Genomic DNA, 27,970 nt, shown 5'->3' on the forward strand with positions numbered 1-27,970 from the left:
CATTTTCTCTATTGATAAACATTTAAAGCTAATTAATTTTGGCTATTTGGTCATCGGGAAGAGGATTGACTTTTGTTCGGATTCAAAAGTGGATTGGACAAGATTACCCTATCCTCGTTTAATTTGTTTGTTCTTGAGTTCCAAGGGAATTCATCCAGAACTGGATGAGGAGGTGTTTCCCATTAGATTGTTTCTTGCCAAGTCCAACTTAAAAAAACTCCACAATGACTTTCTCCTCGGTGCCCTATTGGATGCCAATGCCCGAGTGGAGAAGTGTAAGGAATTGCTGACTGAGGTGATGAAGGATCAATCAGCTATGTCTGCTATTCTCATTGCTCGGAAACGGAAAGTGGCATAGGCGCTGAGGCTGCTGCCTCACCACCTCGGAGCAGTTGATGAGGACGTTGATAACGATGATGATGCTGGTGATGGTGCAGAGGAAGCCGACCCTTGACCACCTCTTTTTTGGCCTCTGCTACAACGCAAGGAGAAGAATACCGCAAGCCAGGGAGAGTGGGTGCTGTTGAGGGGGGGTAGGTATTGCCATTTACCATATGCTATTTCCTGATTATATTTTCTGCTTGTTTTTTATTAACTGCCGATGTTTGTTTGGTGTTACAACATTTGGATGTTAAAGCCGCTTGTGGCTTGTACGAATTGATGGCCTGTAATAACTCTAAATTGCATTGTGATTGTGGTGTGGATGTGTGAATGGGTGTGTCTGTTTGCTAATTAATTATGCCTTGTTGCATATGTCAAAAAGGGGGAGATTGTTGGCATATACAAAAAGCCAAACCCCTTTTTGTTCCTACTTTTGACATATGAGCAAGTATGCAGGTCGTTGTTGCAGTTGTCTGTTGAAATCATTTGTGGAAATCTGCACAGTGGCAGAAATTTGACCGAGTTGGTGGTTTTGGATGTATTCAGCGTGTCCCACATTCGATAGAACAGGACAAATGTATATGTGTTGGACAGAGGAACTGCATGAGAGGTTCTATGTAATGTCCTCTTCTACTGTATGGCATTTATTGCCCTGGTACACTGCCCCAAAGCTGCACACAATCAACTTTGTCTCATATGAGCAGTGTTTGTATTTTGTTTGTTGTTTTTGTTGTATTAGAAGATAGATAAACAACACTTCGAAAGAGTGTTCTCTTCTCCATCAGTTAGTGTGCCATCCATAGAGGTTTGAAGACGAGAAGGACGATTCTTGGAGTTAAAGCCGAAGATGATAATCATCCAGTATACAACCTAATTCTTAGCTTGGCCGCTGGTCTGCTGGTGTCGTTACGGCGTAGTAACAACCAACAAAGATATGTTGAGTAGTTCATGTTGGTATCTTATATGGTGTAAACCAAGTATTTGGTTTAGTTAAGACTCCTGGATCTAAATTCCCCAAATGTAGGTGGAAAACCGAACCGGGTAAACAAATTTGGTGTGTTATTTTTCTTTCTACACTTATTCAGTCATCAATCTGTGTACGAACACACACCGTTGTTATAACTTCGAGACAATTACGTTGTAAAGCTGTGTTCACATCGAACGTTTCACAGTTCCGTTGTTCAAGTTACTCGGAGGCATTTATATGGTCGGCCACCGATTTCGAACAATAATGTTAAAAGAAAATGACAAAATAGAAATATATATTTGTATATAAAGTGAGGAAACCATTTTTTTATTAAAAATTTCAGTTTTAGAGAAAGTAATATATGACCTGTGTATATACATGATATTGTAGTAACTGAGGACATAAAAAATGAGCAACAAAAGTAATGTAAATGCCTCGCATATGAGACTGACATACATAAGAGATTCGTTCTATTTCATTCATATTCTTCTACTTTTTACATTATATAAAAAAAAACCCAACTATCCAAAATACCTAAAAAGTCCCTATATTTATAAATACAAAAATGTCCCTATACATAATATATCTAACACTCCATTTCCAATTGGAGAATACAATGGTATGATCCAAGTTTGTCACATAGAGAATTAATTTGAGGTCTAAGAGGTTTAGCAAGAATATGTGCAAATTGATCATTGGAAGCAACATGGTGAGTGATGATGCATCCAAATAACACATTCTCCCGAATAAAATGACAATCAAGCTCTATATGCTTAGTCCTCTCATGAAACACGGATTAGACACAATATTCAAAGCAGCTTGATTGTCACAAAAGAGTTTCATATCCGAAACTTCCACTATCTTGAGTTCATGAATAAGTTGTTTTATCTAAACAATCACATGTCGCTAATGCCATAGCTCGTTGTTTTGCCTTTACATTTGATCAATCAACAACATTTTGTTTTTGACTCTTCCATAAGATAAAATCACCTCTAACAAATATGCAATACCCTATAATAAAACATCTATTAAATGGGGATCTTGCCCAATCAACATCCGAGTAGCCAATACTTCAGTGTGATCTTGATTAGTGTACAATAATCTTCTACAAGAGACCTTTTGATGTACTTCAAAATTCGTTGAGTTCGTTGATGTACTTCAATATTCGAATTGCAGCATCCTAGTGACTATTGCATGAAGACTAAAGAATTGACTCACAACACTCACAACAAAGGAGATATGAGGTTGACTAAGTGTGAGATAGTTAAGCTTACTAACCATTTTGCAATATCTTTCTACGCCAGCTAATGGCTTTCCTTGTCCCAAAAGAAACTTCAAATTTGGATCCATGTGATAATCTACTAGCTTGCAATCAGACAAACCAATTTCTTCAAGATTATCCAATGAGTACTTCAAATGTGAAAGAACAATACCATCATGTGGTTTAGCAATCACAATACCAAGAAAGTAATTCAATGGTCTCATATTTTCAGTTTGAAAATGCTGAAAAAGGTGCTACTTTAACATAGATGACCTCTTCTTGATCATTTCCAACGAGAACAATATCATCAACATACACAATAAGATATAAAACAGTTAACACTTGATGTGTGTTTGTAAAAAACAGAATGGTCTAATGCACTTCAGATCATGCCAAAATCCTGTATAACACTGTTGAATGGTTGAACCAAGCACTTGGAGATTGTTATAGCGAACAACGTAGTCTGCAATCGAGACAAACTCCCCTCGGAAACAAATTCAGGTGGTTGCTCCATATAAATTTCCTTATAAAGTTCGCCATGAAGAAAGACACTTTTAATATCAAGCTGATGAAAAGGCCATGAGTGTATAGCAGCTAAAGCAAGAAAAAGCCGAATCGAAGACATGTTGGCAATAAGCTATAAGGTTTTAGTATAATACTCACCAAAGACGTGTGAATCTCTTAGCCACTGAACGGGCCTTGAGACGAGCAACTTGATCATCCGGGCCAACCTTAACTGCATAGACCCAACGGCAGGCCACATGGGACTTATCCAAAAGCAAAATTGTGCTCTTCATTATTTATGTTGTAGAGGCAGAAAATGAAGGGAAATGGGAGAACTATATTGTTTATCTTGATGCTTTATACATAACACATGTTTATAAGAGATGAATCTCAATTCTCAACTACCATCTAAGAACAAACATAGCTAGTAACTCACAAGCCTACCTAACATTAATAAATGTTCCTAAATAGTATCAAACAATCCACCTTAAGTTAAAAAATATCATAAGCTCCAACTGTGTTACAAATATGTCGCAATTGACAACTTGCATATGTCATTGCTTGATAACCAAATTCCACACTAGAACAGGTAAACCCTGTTTGCTTCTTACTTTTCCAAAATATAAAAATGGCACCAAAAAACATACAGTAATACAAAGGAGATCTTGGACCGTACAATCCTAAACAATCAGTATATCCCTGTACTAAGGAATTGCCATTATTTTATATAAAAAAAAATAAAACCCTGTCTCGGTTTTCTTTTCAAATATCGCATGATTTTGATTACAATATCCCAATGTGTTGTTTAAGGTGATGCCATAAATTGGCATACTTGTGGGATATTTTATCTGGCGAATGATGATTACTTGATTCAATTTTCCAACAAGTCTGCAGTACCTTTCTTAATCTTTCAAACATTTACATCTTTCCATCAAGCTTAACATTAGGCTGCATAGGGTTGTCAACTGGTTTTGCACCAAGTACTGCAGTTTCCTACAAATTATAAAGAATGTATTTGCATGAAATAAGCAAATGCCCATCTTAGAGTGAGTAACTTCAATGCCTAGAAAGTATCTTAGTTAACTAAGATCTTTAGTCTCAAACTTCATGTGAAGAAAATATTTCAATGATTGTATTGCAACAATCATCACTAGTGATCACAATACTATCGACATCGATGATTAATAGAATTCTTCATCATCGGTACAACGATAGAAAACTAAGTGATCAATGAAGCATTGTTGTAACCCAAATTCCATGACAACTACGCTAAATCTCCCAAACTATGCTCTTGGAAATTTCTCTAAACCATATAAAGTGTATTCAACGTGCACACCAAATGAATCTCCCTATGAGCAAGAATTCTTCGTGGTTACTCTATATAGTTTGCCTCATGTAAATTACCATGAGGAGAAGCATTTTGTCTATTTTATGAAGGGATCAATCGTGCATTGCTACGAAACCAAGCCTGATACATTTAATGGTAATGAGTATCATTTAGCAACAAGACAAGCCTAGAAACATTCAATGGTAAAAACCAATGACAACCAATAATTTAATGATCTAGTGGAGGAGAGGACAAGGCGTCACGTATCATTGATTTGTAAGGGTACACTTCTTCTATAACACGACGCAATCAAGGGTGACTCAAAGTTTCCGAGACCCTGGTAATGGAGATAGCAAATAAAGATGACACAAATGACACAATAAGCCATAAGAAATATAGTTAGAGATAGGATAAGAATTACAGGTCCGACCTTTGTGAAAAACAATGGGAAAATCAAGATCATTATCTAGTGGAGATGAAGGCATACAAAATGAAGTCGGGACAAAGTCAACGTTTTGTAAGGAGAGACGAGACCAACGAGAGTAATATACCTATAAATTTGGCCGAGAGAAACACATAGTAGGATCGGAAGCAATGCCAGGCTCGGAAGAAAGGGCAATATGGGCCTGAAAAAATGAGGTGAGGTTGTATCTTGAAAATGAGAAATGAAATGTCAAACAAACAAGCTATCCTCAATAGATAAAGATGAGTGGAATGGGCAGAAGTATGGAGTTTCTTCTAAACAGTGACATCGCCAAACATAAAGGAGCAATTCAATGATGGACTGAAGCACTTATAAACTTTTTTAAGATGGGAATATCCGAAGAAAATGTACTTAATGGGTGTCAAATCCAACTTATCAGTACCAGGTCAGAGTTGGTAAACAAATCAAACACAAACAAAGACAAGGGGAATGATAGAAACAGGTTATTTCCCTAGTAACATAACAGAAAAATAGGGTATGACCTGAGAGTACAATCGAAGGCATCCAGTTAGTAAGAAAACATCCAGCAAAAATAGCATTGATTAGAAAAAGTTTGGGACATTCAAATTAATTAACATAGTACGAATTGTTTCAATGAAATGTTGAATTTTCTTTCAACAATCCCATTATGTTATGGAGTATGAGGGCAAGATTAATGTTTTATGCCAAGCTGATCAAGATAAAGAATGGCTTAGGGAAAACTTTCTGAGCACTAACACTACAAAGTGTGAATGAGACATCCAAATTGGGTTTGAATTTCAGCATAGAAAAAACAAAATATGAAAAATTCTAGATAAGTTCATAAGAGACAACCAGATCATGTGAGAGAATTCATCAATAATAAGGTAGCATACCAAGTAACTCACAAATTTTGTTAATAACAAACCTACCTAACACTAATAAATGTTCTCTAATTAGTATCTAACAGTGTATTTTGACTTCCGTGGAGATCACACATCCTAGTACTACAGTCGCCCAAGCACGGTTGATTTCAGAATTCTGATGGGATCCTCTGAGTTAGGCTGCTATGGGTTGTGCAGCCACCAAGATTAAGTACATGTATATTTTATGACTTAGGATTATTGAAGAGAGAATTTATTCGAATCAATGAAAATATAGTGAGACAGAGAAAATATAGTGAGACGGAGGAAAATCAATTCGCTCTGTAACCAAAACCAAAATAATGACTGTCTAACCTAACATGACCTAAATGCACCATATATATATAGGGCGGACTTATGGCCAAGCCCAAGACTCATAATCAACAATTAAACAGTAAATCAAATAATAAGAGAAATAATAAGAAATAAAATAATAATTATCATAAATGAGTACGGTGCTTCTCCATCTTCTAATATAGACCTTGACTTTACCTAACTCCATAACAACTCCATCCCTCTTGAAATCCGCCTTGTCCTCAAGGCAGAAGACAAGAAACTGGAAGCGCAATTCTTCTTTCATCAACCTAAGTCGAATCCTTCTACATTAGTCCATGCCAATGAATCAAAACCTGAGGAATGAGCTTGACTCCGTGGATCTGACCTCACCTTCTGTCCACCCTTTGACCTCGTCCATCTCTTTGGGCTCGGCCACCCAATTCGTATCTGGGTCCATCACACAAGTTCGAACGGACTTGCTTGCACACTTATGCAATGGTGTATAAGGCTCCTTACAGCAGTAACAAAGTCGCTTAGACTGACACTCGCGATACTCTTCACGACTCAGTTTTCGGAAAGGAACTCGCACGGAGGACTGGTCCGAAGCCACCGGGCATCCGCCAGTGGAGCTGTTGTCCGTGCCTGGTCCACTGCTCTCGATGCCATTCCCAAGACTAGAGGGACCTACCGGAAGTCCAGTTTGTGCTCCACCATTACGGCGCGAACTCGCAAATTGACCAAGTGGTTGTCCAGGTTGTTGATATGTCGTGGTAGAACCAGCATTAAATTCCCACTCAATGCTACGGCTGATCTAGATAGCTGAGTCCAAATCTTTGGGGTCTAGTGTCCTCAGACGATTGCGGATGTTCTGCTGCAATCCCCCCATGAAGTATCCGAGGTACAGTTGGATGAACTCGTTGATATACCGATCAACTCCCCTTTTTTCTCCGAACTGTGGCAAGGCGCTCGTAGGGACTCCCTACGTAACGATCATCAAAACGAAGGACTAGGGCTCGGGAAAACTCCGCCCAAGTGGCGGTTGGGTGGCGAAAGTGTTGCCATAGAGACCAGTGCAACGTTGTACCCTCCATGACGATGCGCGCTAATGCTACCTTGAGTGTTGTTTGCACCTGGTGGAGTTCAAATTGTTGCTCAGCGCGAGCAACCCAACCAATAGGTTCCGTCCCGTCAAACGGTGGTAATCTGACTTCTGAGAGGAATGGAATGGCGAAGCTACCGTGGCGGGGGGTCAACTCCCCTAACGGTTGAGAACCCGGCACTAGTGGATGTCCCATGGTGACGCTGAGTCGGTGGCTGACCCACTAACGCAATGGCATCAACAGCGGCGCTGACGCCGCCGAGCGTTGCCTTGATCGCTGCGAGCAACTCCTGCAGTAGCGAAACCATCTGATTCGTGTTCTGTTCTCCCAAAGTCTCGAGTTTGGCGGAAAGATCCTAGCGGATCTGGTTTACTTCCTCCTGTATTTCTCCAACGGTTGTTCCCAATAATTCGAATCATTGTTTATCGGAGATAGGCATGATTCCGTCAGCAGAGGATCCGGCAGGTCGGACCAATTGTTATGACTTAGGGCTATCGAAGAGAGAATTTATTCGAATCAATGAAAATAAAGTACTACAGAGGAAACTAATTTGCTTTGTAACCAAAACCAAAATAATGACTGTCTGACCTAGCATGACCTAGATGTGCCCTATATATAGGGCGGACTTATGGCAAGCCCAAGACTTATAATCAACAATTAAACATTAAATAAATTAATAAAAGAAATAATAAGAAATAAAATAATAATTATCCTAAATGAGTACGGTGCTTCTCCCTCTTCTAATATAGACCTTGACTTTACCTAAGTCTGTAACAGTATATGTAGGACTAATGATCTAATAGAAAAATTGAGATTTTTTCCCTTCTGAATTTCAGACTCTCATACGATTGTAATTTGATTTGATGCAACATGGCAAATGATCAAATCAACTTCATAAATCTGTAATCAAGCTTTGACGATCTCATCTGTTCAAGTCTAACAACTAAAGCATCCAAGACTTTGTGTATGTATATAAACCTATACATTATCTGAACCTTATGTTGCTGCATCTGTCACAGCTCTTTGTCCTTGGTCCACAAAAATCCCCCAACAACAAAACCACACATGAACAAGTCTGTAAGTTTATGGAGTGTATCCAATCTTTCTTTCCAACTTTTCTTGTACAATTCTGCTCTCTGGAATAATCCTTATTATGGATTTTAAACAATAATTTCAGCTTTAAAGAAGAATGATAATGTTTTGTGTAGAAAGAATGAAGGAAAAGTTCATCTATGTCTGATACTTCCAAATTTAATCCAATATGCACATAAATTTAAAAGAAAAATGTATAATGCTTATTTTGCATAAGTAACTTCAACAGCATTGGATACTTCAAAATTAAATTCCCTGGCAAAACTTATAAACGAAGTATAAATTCTAATTGCAGAGCTCCACTATTCAGTCAATGACTAAGACAGCAAATACCTGGTGGTATACCATAGATAATCGGACTTATCCTTTGTCACATTTAAGTGCTCCAGAATGCCTAGGTGAGTGAAGTTGTTGTCACTCCAGACACCAATTGGCTCCTTAACAAAACTCCAGGCTTTTGAAATGTACTCAGATTCATATGGCACCATCAATTTCAATGATGAAAGATCATATATGCCTGAAGAGACACCAAGTCCAGTCGTCTTGATGGAAGTCTGTGCCCCAATCTGTTTTAATCATCAAAGAAAAAGTGTGTGGTGTATGGACATATTATAGCTCTAAAATGTACTTTACGCTTTATTTCCCCGTTAAGCTTTTTCCATGCCCGTTCAATATCAGATAGTTGAGCCATCTTGGTGGCTACTTAAACAGAATGTGATTGTGGGAAATCATTATAATTGTAGAAATTCATTATTTTATGTTAAAATAGCATAAAATCTACTTGTGATTTATGAAAATTGCATGAAACCCTCCATTGTTTTAAAATTACATCAGACTCCCTTATTGTTTCAAAACCCCTGCATTTACACTCTTCCATCATTAATTAATGGTGAGTTAGTAGTTATGGAGTTTCTGAATTACTTTTACAGTTAGAACGCGTGTAGATGAATGGGGGTTAAACGCATGACTTTAAAAAAACTATAAGGGAGTCTAACGGTGCTTTAAAATAATAGGGAGTTTCACATAATTTTTCATAAACCACAGGTGGGTTTTATGTTGTTTTGCCTTATTTTATTATGAAAATTTATTAATAGATTATAAATAAATCAGCATGGATATATCCATGAATCACAGTTGGCTCTATATGAGAATCATGTTGCAAACATAAAATATATATAACCCAATTTATATATTCTCAACAAAATCTTCTAACCGAAGCAAGTGATACCTTGGCAGTATTAAAGGCAATGTTTCTGCAATCAGGCAATATAATCACAGACCAAGGTGGTAAATTGTATGCTTGATTGAGAAAATTCACTGTGGCAGACCTATGCTCGTCAATATTAGCAAGAAAAGCCGAACACTTGCTATCATCACGATAGACGTGTGCCTGTAAATATTTGTAACTTTGTAAGTGCCAGAGTAACATGCAACTCAAAGTTACTTTCATCCTGTTTGATATATGTGGAAGAATACTAAGTTACCGGAAAAGCTAATGGCTATGTATTTAGCAACAAAACAAAAAACAAGTCCATAATGTAGTAACAAATTCAGTAGTCTTCAAACAGTATACAATACTAGCCAATGGCAGTTACACTGCGGATGGAAGTGTGAAATTTTAGGCAAATCAATGGAGTTATTCACTACTGCAATATGCAGAAGAAGTTTACTTCCATATTATCTGAGAGGTTTCTATGTTGTAAGTAATCAACCGTTTTGCATTCCATGTGCCAAAAACACCCTGATTACAGTAACTAGAATACAATAGTGTTTGAATTTCTGTTGATAAGTGACCACTATGTTGGGAAAATAGCTGTTTAAAGTACTCAATTTTAACAAAAGGCAGCCAAATTCAAGTATTAAGTAATCTATTGACACAACATTCTTGTTACTGTGTGAATCAAGAACACTTTGATTAGTACTATAAATAGAGGGCCTCTGGTTGATCTAATTTAAATCAACTTGTTTCTGACCAAACCAAAGGGGAAAATCCAACACCAAATAGGTAAAACAGAAACAGATTTGATTTTACAAAAAAAAAAAAATTAAATAAAATATAACCTATTTAGCAAGAAAATATTACTCACCTATTCACTTCACTGTAATGCAGAAAACTAGGAGCACATGAATAAACTCTAAATATTAATTTGTCAACACAACTTTATGGAATGTACCTGTTATAATTAACATCAAGAAAACTAAAACCTTATTCAAACGAAAAAGACGAAAGGAATAATAAGATTATTAATTAGGAAACTGCAAATTGTGATGCAAAAAATAATAAAAAAAGCACGGCAAAATATTTTTATGACAGAGTTTAAGAAGCTATAACTGCAAGATCACAACATCACATTTCCTAGGATTTTGGGAATGGCCTATGCAGGAAAAAAAGAATATAGAAGCAAATAACAGAACATTATCGTATGATGCAACACAAGAAATCAAAAGGAAGTAAAATTAGAACATAAAAAACTCATACAGACCTCTTGCTTGGGTCCCAATTTGATATATGTAGGTGAATGAACAGCAACAAGAACAGGCTCACATAGTTTTATGGCAGCATGCAGATCCTTCAGATGTCCCCATTTAGGCTGTCTCAGGAGCCCTAGAAATGTGGTGAAGCAATTAAGAAAAAAGCATTAGATGTACGACAACATAGATCAACAAGCCATAACTAATCTTAATTAACCCTAATAATTAATATTAATAATATTAAAATAGTGCCTTGTGACATGGCAACGGTGCACCTCTGGCACACTTTGCCATAGCAAATGTTGCAGAGGGTATGTCATAAAACCGTGTTCTTTCTATTACGTCTATTAAAAAGAGGAAGAAGTTGAAAATCCCACCATATTCATCAATTGGTGCATCATAATCATAACTAGTGATGATATTTGGGCCTCCTGCAGTACGACCAAAGTTTGTCCCACCAAAGTACTGCAACCACAGTAGCATAACTTGGGAAATTATACTTCCAATCATCTTAACATCATATGGTGATGAAAGCAGATCTTCTAAAAAGGAAAAGAGGCCCTTTGAAGAATCTAAACTGAATATACAAAAATCGAACAGAGACAATGACAGTTCTTGGGTTACAATTGATTATCTTCTACAAAAGCATCCACAGGTACAAAAGGTTCAAAGTTATAAATTCCCAGTGCAGAATAAACATATACCATCCTCATATTACAGGTATGCATTCACAAATAGCTAACATATATTTTAAGTCACACCCAGTTTATGTTAGCAGCATACCATATAATAATTAAACAAACTCCCCCCTCTTTGGAAAAAGCGAGCAACTGCAAAAGCAATATCTTCAGTAGGGCGGTGGGGAACTCTGTCACCCCAATCTGCATACCTTCGAACCAAGAAGGAAAAGAATATCACATTCAATGTTCAAAGCCAGCCTTAATCTTGACACGAACAAATAGCTTTCCAACATAAATTTATGGTCAAAGTCAGATTCGAGTGAAGAAACTCAATCCTGCGAATTTTCCAGATCCAATTAAACTTCATGTCTTTACTTATTATCGTTCAATATCAAACTAGAAGCTGAGTAGAAATACACTGTCAGACAAAAAATATATATCTGCAGCATCCCTTGGGCACAGACATGTAAGCCATTTCATTATTATTATTTTCTATTTATTATTCAAGAGAGAGAGAAATAGATAGATAGAGAGACGGAGAAAGAGAGTGAGAGAGTGTGTACCATCCATCCCAATTCTCAGTCCATACAATTGGTTTCTTGTTCGAATTTGGCTTGAAACCATCACAATAGTATCCATTGCATGTATCAATCTGGTAAATCCAAAAGATAAGCACATTTTATGAGAAAAATAGCCCAAATACAACACTATACAGAAAATTAAATTTATCTGACACGCAAAAGCATACTTGTATTTTAAATTGCTATATATCTACACATATCAAACAGAACAAGCCAGATAAACACAATTTATGCAAGGAATCTCGAGTTTACAATGTATTCTGGTGCATCAACTTGCTTACACATAACCCAAGGAACACCAGCACCAAGTCCAACTGCCATTTTCGCAGCCCATCTCATATACTCTTTTCCTCCACGACCGAAAGAGCTTTCAATATTTCCATATTCATTTTCAATCTGCAGTGCACATTGTGATTACTAGGAGATAGAATTTTGTTACATAAAACTAAGACACAATATAACACACTATGAAAGGTAGTTGAGTATCCACAATTTTTAAATTAAGTTGGTAGCTTCTCTATCACTGATAATCACTTGGCTCACAGTGAAAGCTAGGCTAGCAAGCAGAAACAAAAGATATATGCAAATTTCCCTACTCTTATCCATAAAAGAAAACAAAAGATATATGCAAATTTCCCTACTCTTATCCATAAAAGAAACTACAAAATTGATTGCTTTAGTGCCACAATAAACAATTGCCTAGGGTTTAGGGTCACCTTGTTTATCTGACCTGCAACAAAATTATTGGGCCGCCTTGCCATGCAAAAAGTGACTCCTCTAACATCAAATCCACTATCTTTTTGACAAACCTCTGCATTTCTTCCTGCAGAATGCAAGGCCGTGGTTACAGTAAAAATCAAGGTGACGTATGAAGCCTTTAGGTTAGTGTTAAAAACAAGGTGGTGTATGAAGCCTTAGGTGTTCAGTATTTTGTGAGAATAAAATAAAACCAACAAGATTTAAATTTCCGAATTAACCTATCCAGCCATCAAAAGAAATCACACTATGTAAGTCAATGGAAATCACAATGAGATGCATGATTATATTCAAACAATTTAATAGTATAAGTAAATGATGTTGTTCAATACCTTAAAGGGTTTGTTATCTGTTCGAAATTCAATACCAGGAATATCTCGAAGCCAAACAGGAAAGCCCCTGTAAATAATTAAGTGGAGCTATTAGAAGAAAATGTAAGTTCCCTTTAATCAAATGCATGTGCAAAGATGAATACTGATAAAAAATGATATAATCACGTTTGCTAGTTAGATTATCCCAATACAATTTTGATTTGATTTTACAATGACCTAATTCATTATTGGTGAATTAGTTTCAGGATATGACATACAAATTATAAATCTTGCAACCATTATTGATATAGAAATAAGCAGCGGAGAGAAATTCACCCGAAGTTCCATTCAGCACAAACATAAGGACCTATACGTAGAAATAAATATAGGCCACTAGAACCCACTAGCTTCACAAACTTCACAATGTCATATCGCCCTTCAAAGTCATACTGAAATTATGGGCAATTTATTAGATAACAATATCACAATCATAGAGAACCAGATTATGAATGCAGAGGTAAAAGTTATACTTGTCCCTTTACTGGCTCGTGAACGTTCCAAAATACATATGTTTCAATGACATCAACTCCACCTTCTTTGCTCTTTGAAATAAGATCAGGCCACATCTGGCATCATTCGGAGCCATCAGTGAAACATATACTCTTCAAATGACAAAATTAAAGAAACTAATACACACATAATCTATTTCGGAAGCTGAAGATTGTTTCAGTGGCAGAAACTAAATATTCAGGAAGAAACCAGATGAAAATTCACTTTGGATATCGTTATTTCCATGGAAATAATCCATCCTGGTCATGCTTTGTTTTCTAGCAACATTGACATGGGCTAAAAATAATATGCAAATTTTCTCATTGCGTGTTATAGGGGGGGCGTGGGCGCGGCAAAGGGGAAATTTGATTTAGTGAATCTATTTCCTTCCAAGTCTAGGCCCCTAATGAGATAATGCGTTCCTCCAAGTCCAGTAATTCCTTTTTTTTTTAAACTCAACTAAACGAACTACGCAAGCAACTATGAAGTCTTTTACAATGAAAGCAATAAAAAGCATCCCAAGTGAAAACTATGCGCAAAGAACCTCAGCACCAAACGACCAAGATCCCACCAAGAAAGGAACTACAACAATGATTCAAAACCTGCAACAAATGCGGCACTGCACAAACGGAAAAAGGAAACGAATTTTGGCAGACGAGTAATCATGTAAACAGAAGAATCATCACTGATGACTTACTTCGGCGGTGGCTCTGGGGTAGTGGATTCCACCGGAGACTAGCATTCGCCTCTCTCCACCGATGACCACCGCTCTGCCATCGTAGCTCACATTGAACGGCTCAAAAAACTCTCCAGCAACAATTAGTGATTGCGCAATCAGCCCCAAGAAAACCCATTGAAGTACTAAGCCCATCTTCCAATTCAACTCGTTCCGCCAGCGTGCAGTGCTCCTTGAATAGAAATAAGAACCGCAGGCGTTGCAGTTGCAATTATATCGAACAGTAGTATACGTCAAGAAACCAACGATGAAAGAGACTTGCGGGCGACAAAAAACACAGAATCGGATGACCGTCCAGATGTTGGAAGTAAAAAGTTTTCTTGCATCAGCAGCGCCTGCAATTCTACAGCAGGTGAAGTGAAACTGACGACGGTTTCACGAATATAGGATACGGGCCAATCAGTGATATTAGTACTAAGCGAATGGATTAACCTTGGCTAATATAAATATTTGACCGAGTGCATAAATTTAGAGAAAGAAAATAAATAAATAAATACAGTAAATTTGGCGAAGTTATGACTTGAGTTTAAACGTTTTCTATTACTAAATTAACCAAAGTTAGTAGAAAATATGTTATTCTTGTTAGAGAAAAACACAATTTAGTGTACTAAATCAATGATGGACAGTACATTTTGAAAAATAACAAAAAAAGAAATACCTTAAGCACCTTCACACGCACCCACTTAAAGATCTAACTTTCGAACAAGAGATGTTTCACAGTTTGTGATCTACAAGAGTTTGACATCACAATATGATTCAACTTGTCTTTTAACTTCACTAGAACTCAATTTTTTTGTGAAATTGAATCAATCCTTAATTCTTTTGCTACTTCTATTAACTTTTAACTGTCTAGAAACTTGCGGCACCAAAATTTGACCTGGGATTGATTTTTAAAATTTTAAAAATAAGTTTTTTACACTATTTCTCATATTTTAAAAATAAATTTAAAAATCTTTAATCCTCATATTTTGAAAATTTGACCTGGGATCTCACAAAATCTGTACCCGTTTCCTACACGTTGCAATTAGTTTCAACCAATTCTATTTATATGATAATTATTTTAATAAGTCAATTATTAATACAAATGCATGATGAAAATTTTGTATGCAAGGATATGACATTATTTTTTTATACAACGAAGGATCTGACCTTATTTGTTCTGCACAGAGTGATCTTCATTGTGTCTGTAAATTATATTTGGACCACTTGAAAACAAATGCGTGATGGAAAATTTTTCTTTGGATGCGAACATCTCGGTGGAAAAGATTAAAACATGTTGGTTTTGAATTCTTTATGCATTGACAAGGACTCGTATCTGTAGAGATTATTAATAAGCCCGGCGGATCTCATGAGAAGAAGTCGCTCTCACCAAATTCGCAACCAACTTGAACACGTTACAATTAATTGCAACCAATTTTGTTTATCTAATAATTAATTTTAATAAGTCAATTATCAAAATAATCAAAATAGAATGGATATTTTTGTAATTGGTCTGGGCCCATGTAGCCACGAGCCTCTATGGCCCAATGGCCTAAGGCCCATATTTGATATTATATTTGGATTAGTACAAGCTAAGCCCAAGTCAAGCCTATTTTCTAATCATTCTACAGCCCTATGGCTTAAGGCCCATTTTTGATATTAGAGTCCTCTTATTCTTCTGTAGCACTCTTTCATCTCATGGGTTGCGGCTTTAAGAAAACTGAAAATTAAGGTCCATTTGTCCTTTCTTGATATCGATACTACATATGTGTTTTGCAAAGACCAGCCGGCGGATTGCTACCACCTATTCTTCAGCTGCCCATTTTATAATCATGTTTGGACTAATATATGTTTCATTGAATGCTCTAGCGGGGCTCGACTCTCTCGAAAGTGTCTCGGATTAGGCTAAAAGAGACAAATGCAAGGATTCGGCCTTATTTGTTCTGCACCGAGTGGCCTTTGTTGCGATTGTATATTACATTTGGACCGCTCGAAACAAATGTGTGATAGAAAATTTTTCTTTGAGTCCTAACATCTCGATGGCAAAGATTAAATCCTGTTGTTTTCGTATATTTTATGCATTGGCAGGGACTCGCATCCATAGAAATTATTGAAATCAGCCTGGCAAATCTCCTTTGGATTTAGCCCTTCATAGTTTTGTTGGACATATGACACATTAGGAATAAAGTTGCCGAGCTACGCCACTACCATGATCTTTCATTGTTGATCTTGATCGACAAGGGATGTAACTAACCTTATGCGAGATTGCGCTTAAGAGGGTGGATTAAGGCCCTTTTGAATTAAATCAAAAGCAGAAGTAATTCCAATTTGTATTTGGATGATTCATTATAAAAGTAGTTTTTTATTGAAAAATTATTTGTCTTGTAATAGAGTTGAAAGTGATTTTAAACCGTTAAAATCACTCAATAGGACATGTTGTTAATATAATTGTATTTTCCTATAAAAAAAATTATGTTTTATTTCAAAATTTTATTAATTATATTTAAAGATTTTAAAATTAAAGTACAAAATATATTTTTAAAATTTGGTTATTTATATTTTAAAATTTTAATTTAAGGATAATATCTAAATTAAAATACAAATTACAATCTAATATTCAATTATTTGTATTTTAAAATTTTATAAATTATATTCATAATTTTAGTATAATAAAAAAAAGTATATACTCCTATTTAAATTTGGTATACCAATTGTAATTTTAAATTTTAATTCAAGTATAACATATAAATATAAAATAATAATATATTTATATTTTTTTATTTTATTAAACTATAATATATTAATTAATTATTTTTATATTATATTATAGTATTGTATTTATTTTATTAAGGATAAAAACACTAATTTTAACTGAAATTTTTTTTTTTTTGTTTATTTCAAAAGGTACCCTCAATGTACTTCCGAAAAAAAAAAACATTTTTCAACCTACAAAATTGCTTATGTTTTTGACATAAACCAATGCAAGCAAGTAGAAAGTATTTTTTCTTAGAAGTAGAAGCCAAAAGTTCCTCAGCCTAAGACCTTTTATTTTTTATTTCTTGGGTGTGCATGACATATTTTGTATTTCTTGTAAAGCTCGTGGTATTCGCTTTTTATGGTAATTATCTGTAAATTATTGATCTTTCCGTTTATCTGTTATTTTTCTACCTATATTATTTAGGTATTAATATATCTTTCATGTTTTCATTAAAAATAAAAACACCATTCTCTTTCTTCTGTTTCTCTTTATTCTTTTACCTTTTTTTTTAATTTTTTTTTCTCTTTTTAACATTTTATTCTAAAGTCTTCACCTCGCTGCTTTGAGAGAAGGATCTGATCTTCTCGAAAAATAAATGCAATCAAAGAAAAGAAGTAGTGTCTGGTGGAAGTAGACACCATAGATGTTTTGCATATTTTTTCACTAAAAATTAAATAAAAACAATGAATTGTAGATTCAAAGAATTTTCAAACCGAACCGTGAAAATTATTGTTGATTTTAATTTGAGGCGATTGTGGAACCATCGGTCGAAACGGGTTTGGTATTTCTGAACGGACCAATCCGATTTTCCTGTCCGCTCACCTCAGTTGAGGTGTGGTCTCAAATATAAAATTTTTTTCCAAAAAATTAGGGTGAAATAAGATGAGAGAAAATTCGAAAAAAATAAATAACTTTGAATTCGAGTCTCGCGTGGAACGCGAATTCTTTGAAGCGAATTTAAACACACCACTAATCACTTCTTATGATATAATAAATGAATTCAGAATCACTATTTTGAATTGAACAAAATTGAAAAAATAGGAAGATTTTATTTTATTTTATTTTCCAAAAGGTTTGTTTTGAGGAAGAGAGGAGAAAATCACATAGGTTTTTCCAATGATTAAAACTTAAAAATGAGATAGTAGAAAAATTAAATAGAATATAATTATATTTAAAAATAATAATTTTTGAAAGAAGGGTTTTATTTTGTATTTGAAACATATGAAGAAGAAGTCACTCCCACAAAATCTCCACTCACTTCTAACACGCTGTAATTACTTAGAACCCATTCTATTTATCTAATAATTGACTTTTAACTCTTTTTTTTGTTTGTTATTGAACTCAGTCCACATGGAACATGACCCATGGCTCAAAGTCTATCTTTGTTGTTATTTATGGGCTAGCCAAGCCGCTAACCCCAAGCCATGCCTAGTTGGAGTTATCTTATTCTTCTGAACCTTTCTTCCATCTTGTGGCTTGCAACTTTAGAGCTTTTTTGGTTAAATTTGAGGGGAGAGGAGGGGAGGAGAGAGATTTTAATAGAAGGGAGAGTAGGTGAAGGGAGGGAGAGAGAAAATGTTAAAATGATAATAGTACGTTTGGCTCATATAAAATAAAAAAGATGGGATACGAGATAAAATAATATTCTTTTTTATTTATTTTTTTATGTTTGGTTAAACCGAAGAGGGAGAAAAATAGAATAATTTTACTATTTTATTCTTATATTATATAAATAAAAAATAAAAATATTTAATAAATTAAATTAATTATTAAACTAAATAAAATAATTAAAATATTTTTTTATTATAAATATAACTATATAATTATTTATATAATAAATTTAATTAAAATTAATTTAAAATATTTCAAAACATACATAAACTGATCATAAAAGTAAGTATTTATTGAAAATAAAATATAGATAAATAATTAATTTTATATACAAATAATAATAGATATAAAAAAAAATTATATAAACTAAGTCAATTGTAAATATTAATTATAATAATGGATGTTAATTTAAATATATTTATTTTATTAAATAAATTATTAAAACTAAATCCATTCATTTAAATTTAAATTATTTTAAAAAATTTTAATCAAATAAACTTTTTATAGATATAATTATATACTAATTTATATATATATAGTTTTAAAAAATATTATAACTAAATTTGATATAAAAAATATTTAAAATATATGATAGGTAATTACATATATTTTTTTTTTAAATAAAAATACATTCCCTCCAAATTCCGTAATTAAAAAGAAAGAAAAAATTAAAAGACATTGTCTCCCCTCCCCGTTCTCCTCTCCTCCCCTCTACGGTCTCTTTGGTTCGAGGGTTTAAGATGGGAGGGGAAGGGAGGGAAATGTATGCAATTCTAATAATTTTTGTGTTTGATTCAAATTTTTTGAGAGGGAAGAGGAAGATAAGACAGGGGAGGAGATTTAATCTTTTAGATTTTTATTCCTCTTCAATTTGGGGGAATTTTGAGGTGAGGGATATTATTAAACAATTTTTGCCTATTATACCATTTTTAACATTTTATTAAATTTTTATAACATTTTTCAAAATTTTAATATTTATTTATTTTATTTTTAAATATACGTATAAATACTAATGTATATTATGGATATATCTAAATTACATTATATATTTAAAATATTTTAAATTAAAATTTGCATTAAATTTAGTTATAATATTTTCAAAAAATAATATATAATACTTTTTAAAAAAAATAAATAATTTTAAATTGATTTAGTTTTAAATAATTGTATTTAATTTTAATAATTGATTTTATCAAATAAATATATTTTAAAAAATTAATATGATTTTTATAATGGATTTAGTTTATATAAATTTTACGATATCTATTGTTATACCTGTATATAAAATTGTTATTTTTTTATTTGATTTTAATAAATATTTACGTTATTTAAAACAAATCACATTAATTTAATTCAAATGTATTTAAAATACTTTTAAATAAATCTAATCGAATATATTTTATAATTAAGTATATATTTTAATTAATTCGTTTAAATGATTTGATTTAGTTTAATAATTAAAAACAAGAAATAAAAAGAAGTTCAAGGACAAAGTTAATAAAATTGAAGAGATAGGGGATGTTCAAAAGAAGTAGCGCAGGCAATAGAACACGGTAATGCAATAATGGAAAAGAAACTTGGAATTTGATTAAGGAATGTGGAATTAAAACAACACGATGGGCTCATAAAAATTATTTTATTATAAATAATCCAGACCAACTATGAGCGATTATTGAATGTCCACCCGAAGCACGCAGATCGGTCATTATGTATATGGTGTTTGGTTTCTCCGATGCTTTATAATGTAGTTTTTGTTTTATTATATTAGACAAGGAAATTTTGTGTCATGCTTTATGAATAAATTAATCAAATTTTATTAAATACTTTTATTTTTCTTTATATATATAATATAGGGACAAAATAGTAAAATTATTTTATTTTCCTTTCCCTCCCCTACCTAACCAAACACAAAAATATTATTTTCCCTCGCCTCGCCCCCCTTCTCTTCCATATGAACCAAACACGCTATTACAATTTAAATATTCTCTTCCCTCCCTTCGCCTCCTCCCCTTTCATTAAATTCCCTACCATATCTTCCCTTCTTTTGAACCAAAAGAGGCAGCGGGAGTTGATTCGACGCGCTCTAAGCCGCCAACAAATGCCCAAAAGAACACCACTCATAGCCGAGATGTGTTATGTTTCAAATGCTAAGGTCGAGGACATTTTGCGAATCAATGTCCAAACAAGCATCAAGTATACTATGGTTCTTACGACCTCCGGTGAGTACGAATTCGAATCAGAAACTGAAGAGGTCAATGAGGCAAATTCCTATGACCAAGAACCTGTAGAATTCATACCAAAGTCCAATTTGACGTTAGTCACTCTCCGAGCTCTTAGCACCCTTCCAAAGGAGGTTAAAGATACCGAATAACGCAAAAAATTATTCCATGGAAGGTGTAAGATCGCGACTAAGGTATATAGTCTTATCATTGACTGTGGTAGTTGTACTAATGTTATTAGCGATCTTGCAGTGAAAAGACTTAATTTGAGGATGAATTTGCACCCGAGGTCTTACAAACTACAGTGGCTCAATAATTGTGGGGAAATCAACGTCACCAAACAAGTGTTGGTGGGAATTGACCTACAAGGTTACAAGGATGAGGTAAAATGCGATGTAGTTTCAATGCAAGCATATCATATTTTGCTTGGGAGACCATGGCAATTTGACAAAGAAGTTGTACATGATGGCCGCCGTAATCGATATACTTTCACACATGCCGTACTAACCATAGTTCTAAAGCCGTTGAGTCCTTGAGAAGTAAATGAAGATAAAAAATACTTGTACAAGCAGTTTGCCGCTAAAGCAAGAGAGAAAAGAACCAAAAGAAAGACAATAAGATGGTGGACTATTTCGTTGAATCAACTTAATGTGAGGAGTCCAATTTTAAGTCCTCCTTAGAATCACCCGCAACAAAAAGTACTCTGTATACAAGTGCATCTACTATTTCATATAGCCTAACTACCCCACAACCTCTCAAATCTTCATCCTCACCAATAAATACATCTGCGTTGAGCCACTCTCAAATACTCTACCATTCTACTCAAAAATCAAACACGAGTGTAGTGATTCAGGGTGAAACCAGCTGAAATCTTAAACACGGGAGTGAGAGGTCTAATCTTTTTATGTGTAGGAAGGAAGCTTTACGCTTACAACATGGAGTTCATTGTTTGCTATTACTTTCTAAACCTACTTATTTTTCCATGAATGACTCGAACAAACTTCCATCTATTTTTGCTAACTTATTGCAGGCGTATGATGATGTTTTTCCTGATGAAGTACCCCATGGTTTACCACCCACTCGTAGAATTGAGCACCAAATTGATTTTGTTCCGGGAGCATCAATTCCTAATCGGCCAGCCTATCGAGCCAACCCAGATGAGGTAAAGAAATACAAAGGCAAGTGGAGGATCTACTGAGCAAAGGTTGGATTCGTGAAAGCCTAAGTCCTTGTGTTGTATCTGTGCTATTGGTTGGCGCATGTGTGTGGATTTTCGAGCCATCAACGCTATAACAGTAAAGTATCGTCATCCCATTCCTAGATTAGATGACATGCTTGATAATTTGTGTGGTTCTTTAATTTTTTTTCAAAAATTGATTTAAAAAATGGCTATCACCAAATTCGGATGAATCGAGGTGATGAATGAAAAACTGCCTTCAAGACTTCTTTTGGTCGATATAAGTGGTTAGTTATGCCATTTGGACTTACTAATGCCCCAAGCACATTCATGCGATTGATGTATCATGTTTTAAGGAATTTTATAAATAAGTTTGTAGTAGTATACTTTGATGACATACTTGTTTATAGTACTTCTATTAAAACACATGTTGAACATTTACAAGCAATTTTAGATGTTTTACGGACTGAGAAGTTATATGCTAATTTAAAAAAATGCGACTTTTGTGTTGACAAGTGCAACTTTTTGGGTTTTATTGTAGGAAACGATGGAGTATGTGTAGATCCTATGAAGGTTGCAGCCATGCAAGAGTGGCCTACACCTACTAACGTACGTGATGTCCACAGTTTCCATGGCCTTGCAAGTTTCTACCATCGATTTGTGCGGAACTTCAGCACTATTGCAGCACCCTTAACTCCAATTACCAAAAAAAAGGATAAGTTTGAGTAGGGAAATGAACAAGAAAATGCTTTTGATACTTTGAAATTGAAACTTACATGTGCACCCGTACTTGCTTTACATGATTTCTCTAAACCATTTGAACTTGATTTTGATGCCTCTGGTGTAGGTATTGGCGCCATCCTCTCGCAAGAAAAGAGACCCGTTGCATTTTTCAGTGAAAAGCTACATGGCGCTACGTTGAATTGTACTCTTTAGTGCGGGTCCTGCAAACATGGCAACATTACTTACGTTCTCGTGAGTTTGTTGTTTACACTGATCATGAATCCCTCAAGCATATCAAATCCCAAAGTATGTTGAGTACGAGATACATCCGATGGATCTCCTTCATTGACACCTTCCCCTATGTTGTTAAATACAAAAAAGGTAAGGAAAACATCGTTGCGGATGCATTGTCACGCAGGTATGCATTTGTTACCACACTTGAGTCTAAGCTATTAGGTTTTTCGTATTTGAAAGAATTATATGCAACTGACCCTGATTTCTCCGATATATTTGCTAAATGTAATTCTCATGCATTTGAAAGGTATCATGTATATGAGGGGTATTTGCTGCGAGAAAATAAATTGTGCTTGCCTAAATTTTCTTTGAGAGAATTGTTAATTTGGGAAAGTCATTCGGGGGGTTTGATGGGAAACTTTGGTAGGAACAAGACACTTAACTTGCTGCAGGAACATTTTTTTGGCCACGAATGAAAGCTGAAGTTGAAGCCGCAATTCGTTGGTGTACAACATGCCTCTCGAGGAAGTCTACTGTTCATCCAAACGGTTTGTATACTCCGCTACCTATTCCTAAATCCCATTGGGTTGATATTTCTATAGATTTCATATTAGGTTTTCCTAGGAGTAGGTCTGTTAAAGATTCAATATTTGTTGTGGTTGATCGATTTTAAATAATGGCACATTTTATTCCATGCACAAAAACCACTGATGTTTCGCATGTTGCTTTATTATTTTTCAAAGAGGTTCTTAGATTGCATGGTATTCCAAGATCAATTGTTTATGATAAGGATTCTTGATTTTTAAGTTATTTTTGGAAAACACTTTCGGCTAAATTAGGTACAAAATTAACATTTTCCACATCACACCACCCACAAACTAATGGTCAAACAGAAGTTGTTAATCGAATTGCGGGTAGCTTGTTACGTGCCTTAGTTAATGAGAATTTGAAGAGTCGAGAAGAATGTTTAGCTTATGCTGAATTTGCATATAACCGTACGATTCATAACTATACTCAATTTGAGGTTGTTTACGGTTTTAACCCATTAACTCCTCTTGATCTTATGACATTGCCACGCAATGAGCACATTAGTTTTGATGGCAGAAAAAAAGCTGAATTTGTCTAACAACTTCATTCTCAAGTTCGGGATAACGTACGAAAGGCAGCTGACAATTACGCAAAACAAGTTAACCTTGGGCATAAGAAAGTTGTATTCGAGATAGGAGATTGGGTTTGGCTACACTTAAGGAAGGAAAGATTTCCACAATTGCGAAAGTCAAAACTTACTCCCCGTGGCGATGGGCCTTTTTGAGTGTTGGAACGCATTAATGATAATGCCTACAAACTTGAACTCCCAGGTGAGTACCAAGTTCATGCTACTTCTAATGTTTCTGACTTAAGCCTTTTTGATGCAGCGGATGAATATCTTGTTCGGGAGAACAAGAAAGTTTTTAAAGAAGAAAGGAATGGCAAGGACGTCCAATCTTCAAGCATTCAAATGCCCGTGGGACCCATCACTCAAAGCCAAGCTCGTTAGTTTAAAAAATCCGTCACTGCATTGATCGAACAATTTTTCATGGAGAATCAATTTAAGGATGATGTTTGGAGACTACTTAGCTCTCACATGACACTCATTCAATGGGACCCGCAAGAATCGGAATTGAAAGATCAAGAGAATCGCTAATCATGGAAGATTATCAACGGAATCATCACTTATGGAGAGAATCGCTAATCATGAAAGATTATCAAGGGAATCATCACTTATGGAGAGAATCACTAATCATGGAAGATTATCAAGGGAATCATCACTTGTGGAGGCTTTTAGAAGTTACCTTAATATATATTTTCTTTTATTATAAGTTTCCATATAGTATAATTCCATATCTAAAACTTTCATAATTATTTATTTCCTTATAGTTAGACTTATCTTTTGGTTTGTTTCATTTATTATTTGTTGCCTTTTATTTTCCTCAAGGACCTCTATATAAGTCCTTGACTATCATTGTAATCGGAACTTTTTACATCTTGAATCGAATTTCACTTTTATAATTTTCTAGTGTTAGGGAGTGATTTCATCGCATTTAGAGTCTCAAATCGGGTCTTTTGAGTGATTCTATTGGTTCGTGGCTTCCAATCTTTTGCAGTGGGATTTAGCCTATTGTTTGTATTTTACCTATGGATTGATTTCAGGTCCGAGACTTATTCTCGTGGTTGGTTATCATCCATACTAATATACATTCTCCGCACTATCTTTTCTTCTTCCTTCTCTTTTCCTTTATACATATTCTTAATCCATTTGTTATATTGAACTTTGTGAGTAAGAAAATTATATTGGTTATAATTATACACGGTCAGGCTGTGTCACCAACTCCCGTGGATGAGCCGGTGCCAAGCCAATCAAGATTGAGTATATGTTAAATGGATTGAATAGACTACTCATGTCAACAATGTGCGCATTTCTTTTCGGAAGTACTATTGAAAGAACTCTATAGTTAAGTGTGTTTGCTCTAGAGTAATTTGAGGATGGGTGACTCCTTGGATAGTTTCTCAAGGTGCGCATGAGTGAGGACAGAAGCGCTGGAAGGACTCGTGTTGACCTGTAGGGCCAGTCTACAATTCCAACATGCTCGACTTCACATGACTTACGGGCCGGGGTGTCACAGTTTGTATCAGAGCTGACCTACGACAGCCTGCAGTCGTTGATCGGACTGGTGACGGGCCATGCAGTTGATGATCCTTGGGTGCAACAGGGACGTTGCATTCTTAAGTGGGCGTGGATGTAATACCCCTGGAGTTGGGCCGGTGCTAGGCCAACTCCCGTAGATGAGCCGGTGCTAGCCATCTAAGATTGAGTATAAATTAAATGGATTGAATAGACTTCTTATATCAACAATGTGCACATTTCTTTTCGAATATTGTTTGTGTTTTAACTATGGTTTTGATTTTATTCCGAGACTTATTCTTATGGTTGGTTATCATCCCCGTTCATTCACATTCTCTACACCATCATTTCTTCTTTATTCTCCTTTCTTTCACCCATATTCTGAACCATTGGTTCTCTATTGAACTTTGTTGCTAAGAAAATTATTTTGAGCATACTTAGACACGTTCGAGCAATGTCATTTGGTATCAGAGCCTTGTGCTCAAGTTTTCTATAAACTTGAGTTATCCTTAGTCGATTTTGTTTAGAAAAAAAGAAAAAAAAAATTAATTTGTGGTATTTGTCAACTATCTCGTTCTCTACAATATTTTCTCTCTCTACTTTGTTTTAGATTTTTTCTCGCTATTGTCTTTGGGAAGATTGAGTTTTTTTGTGAGCTGTAGAGTCGAGGAATATCATGTTCGGGAGAACAAGAGTAATTTTCAAGAAGAGGGGAATGGCGCGGCCGTCCAAGCTCAAAAAAATTGAAGATGGACTTGCTAGACAATACATTTTCTTGTATCCAACTCAAATGTCACCTAGCGAGTAATCCCGAGGCCAAGATCACAAAAACCGGGACTTCAAGACTAAGACAATAAATAATTATGAAAGAATCTCAAAGTTACCTTATTATATATTACCTTTTATTATAAGTTCCTATATAGTATAATTCCCTATCTAGAACTTTCCTTATTATTTGTTTCCTTATAGTTAGACTTACCTTTTGGTTTGTTTCTTTTATTATTTGTTATCTTTTATTTTTCTTAAAAACCTCTATATAAGGTCATTGCCCATTATTGTAATAGAGTATAGTGAATTTTGAATAAAATTTCTTTATTGTTCCCTCTCAATATTTGTTTAGTGCTAGAATGTGATTTTCTCCCACTTAGATATGTCAAATCGGGTCTTTAGAGTGATTTCATCGGTTCGTGAATTCCAATCATTTGCCATGGGATTTAGCCTATTGTTTGTGTTTTAACTATAGTTTTGATTTCAGATCCGAGACATATTCTCGTGGTTGGTTATCATCCATGTTAATTCACATTATCTGCACTATCATTTTTTATTTATTCTCCCTTCTTTCACCCATATTCTGAACCATTGGTTCTTTATTGAACTTTGTTGCTAAGGAAATTATTTTGGGCATAATTATACACGGTCGGGTCGTATCAATAACCTAAACCATTAAGTGAAGCATCAGTGAAAATATCATAATCTTCCCTATCCTGGGGCAATGCCAACATGGGTGCACAAGTCAATCTTTACTTTAATTCCGAGAATGTTGCTGCACATTTATCATTCCACTCGAACTTCACTATTTTCTTTGTCAAAATTTTCAATGGTCAAGCTATCTTTGCAAAGTTCTTAATTATTCATCGGTAATAACCTGCCAAACCCAAAAGCTTCTAACTTTCCATACGTTGGACGGAGCCTTCCAATTGGATACTGCCTCGATCTTTGAGGCATCCATTGTGATCTTTTCAACAGATATGGCGTTTCCAAGGAAGTGCACAGTGAAAACCAGAACTTACATTTCAAAAATTTCACGTATAGCTTCTTTTCTCGAAGCTTCTCCAATACCATTCCTAAGTCTTGTGCATCAGGATCCTTCGAATATATCAAGATATCATCGATAAATACAACAATAAACTTATCCAGCCATTGCCCAAAGACCCTTTGCATCAAATCCATAAACATAACTGGGGGATTCGTGAGTCCAAACGGCATCACGGTGAATCCATAGTGTCCATATAGTGTTCGAAAAGCCATATTTAGGATATTACTTTCCTTCACACGAATCTGATGATACTCTGATCTCAAGTCCACCTTTGAGAAAACTTGTGCCCCTTTCAATTGATCGAACAAGCCTTTGATCCTTGGAAGTTGATACTTGTTCTTTACTTTAAAACTTTAAATATTATTAATTAAATAAAATACTCCCTCTTTCACAACAAATGATCCATTTTTTTGTCTGGCCATCAAAGATGATT

The 27,970-nt window shown here is 34.9% G+C and overlaps 1 protein-coding gene across 3 annotated transcripts in view; it reads right to left on the minus strand.

The window, feature by feature from the left end:
* Positions 1-14,742, minus strand: part of LOC127249136 (beta-galactosidase 9) — a 41,581-nt gene extending 26,839 nt beyond the window's left edge. Inside the window, exons 1-12 of one of the 3 annotated variants that reach the window (XM_051271800.1) lie at positions 14,320-14,742; positions 13,604-13,699; positions 13,410-13,522; positions 13,095-13,161; positions 12,737-12,829; positions 12,259-12,402; positions 11,989-12,077; positions 11,529-11,634; positions 11,123-11,210; positions 10,757-10,878; positions 9,502-9,663; positions 8,607-8,839 (exon numbers count right to left, since the gene is read on the minus strand). In XM_051271800.1, coding sequence (XP_051127757.1) covers positions 8,607-8,839; positions 9,502-9,663; positions 10,757-10,878; positions 11,123-11,210; positions 11,529-11,634; positions 11,989-12,077; positions 12,259-12,402; positions 12,737-12,829; positions 13,095-13,161; positions 13,410-13,522; positions 13,604-13,699; positions 14,320-14,493 — 1,487 coding nt within the window. In that variant the 5' untranslated portion in view covers positions 14,494-14,742. Of the gene's footprint in view, positions 1-8,606; positions 8,840-9,501; positions 9,664-10,756; positions 10,879-11,122; positions 11,211-11,528; positions 11,635-11,988; positions 12,078-12,258; positions 12,403-12,722; positions 12,830-13,094; positions 13,162-13,409; positions 13,523-13,603; positions 13,700-14,319 lie in introns of those variants that run through there. The other 2 variants (XM_051271801.1, XM_051271802.1) reach the window with 2 other exon arrangements.
* Positions 14,743-27,970: the final 13,228 nt, after the last annotated feature.

Source organism: Andrographis paniculata, unplaced genomic scaffold, assembly GCF_009805555.1.
Source record: "Andrographis paniculata isolate CXL003 unplaced genomic scaffold, ASM980555v1 Contig35END, whole genome shotgun sequence".
In the NCBI taxonomy this organism is placed as follows: Eukaryota; Viridiplantae; Streptophyta; class Magnoliopsida; order Lamiales; family Acanthaceae; genus Andrographis; species Andrographis paniculata.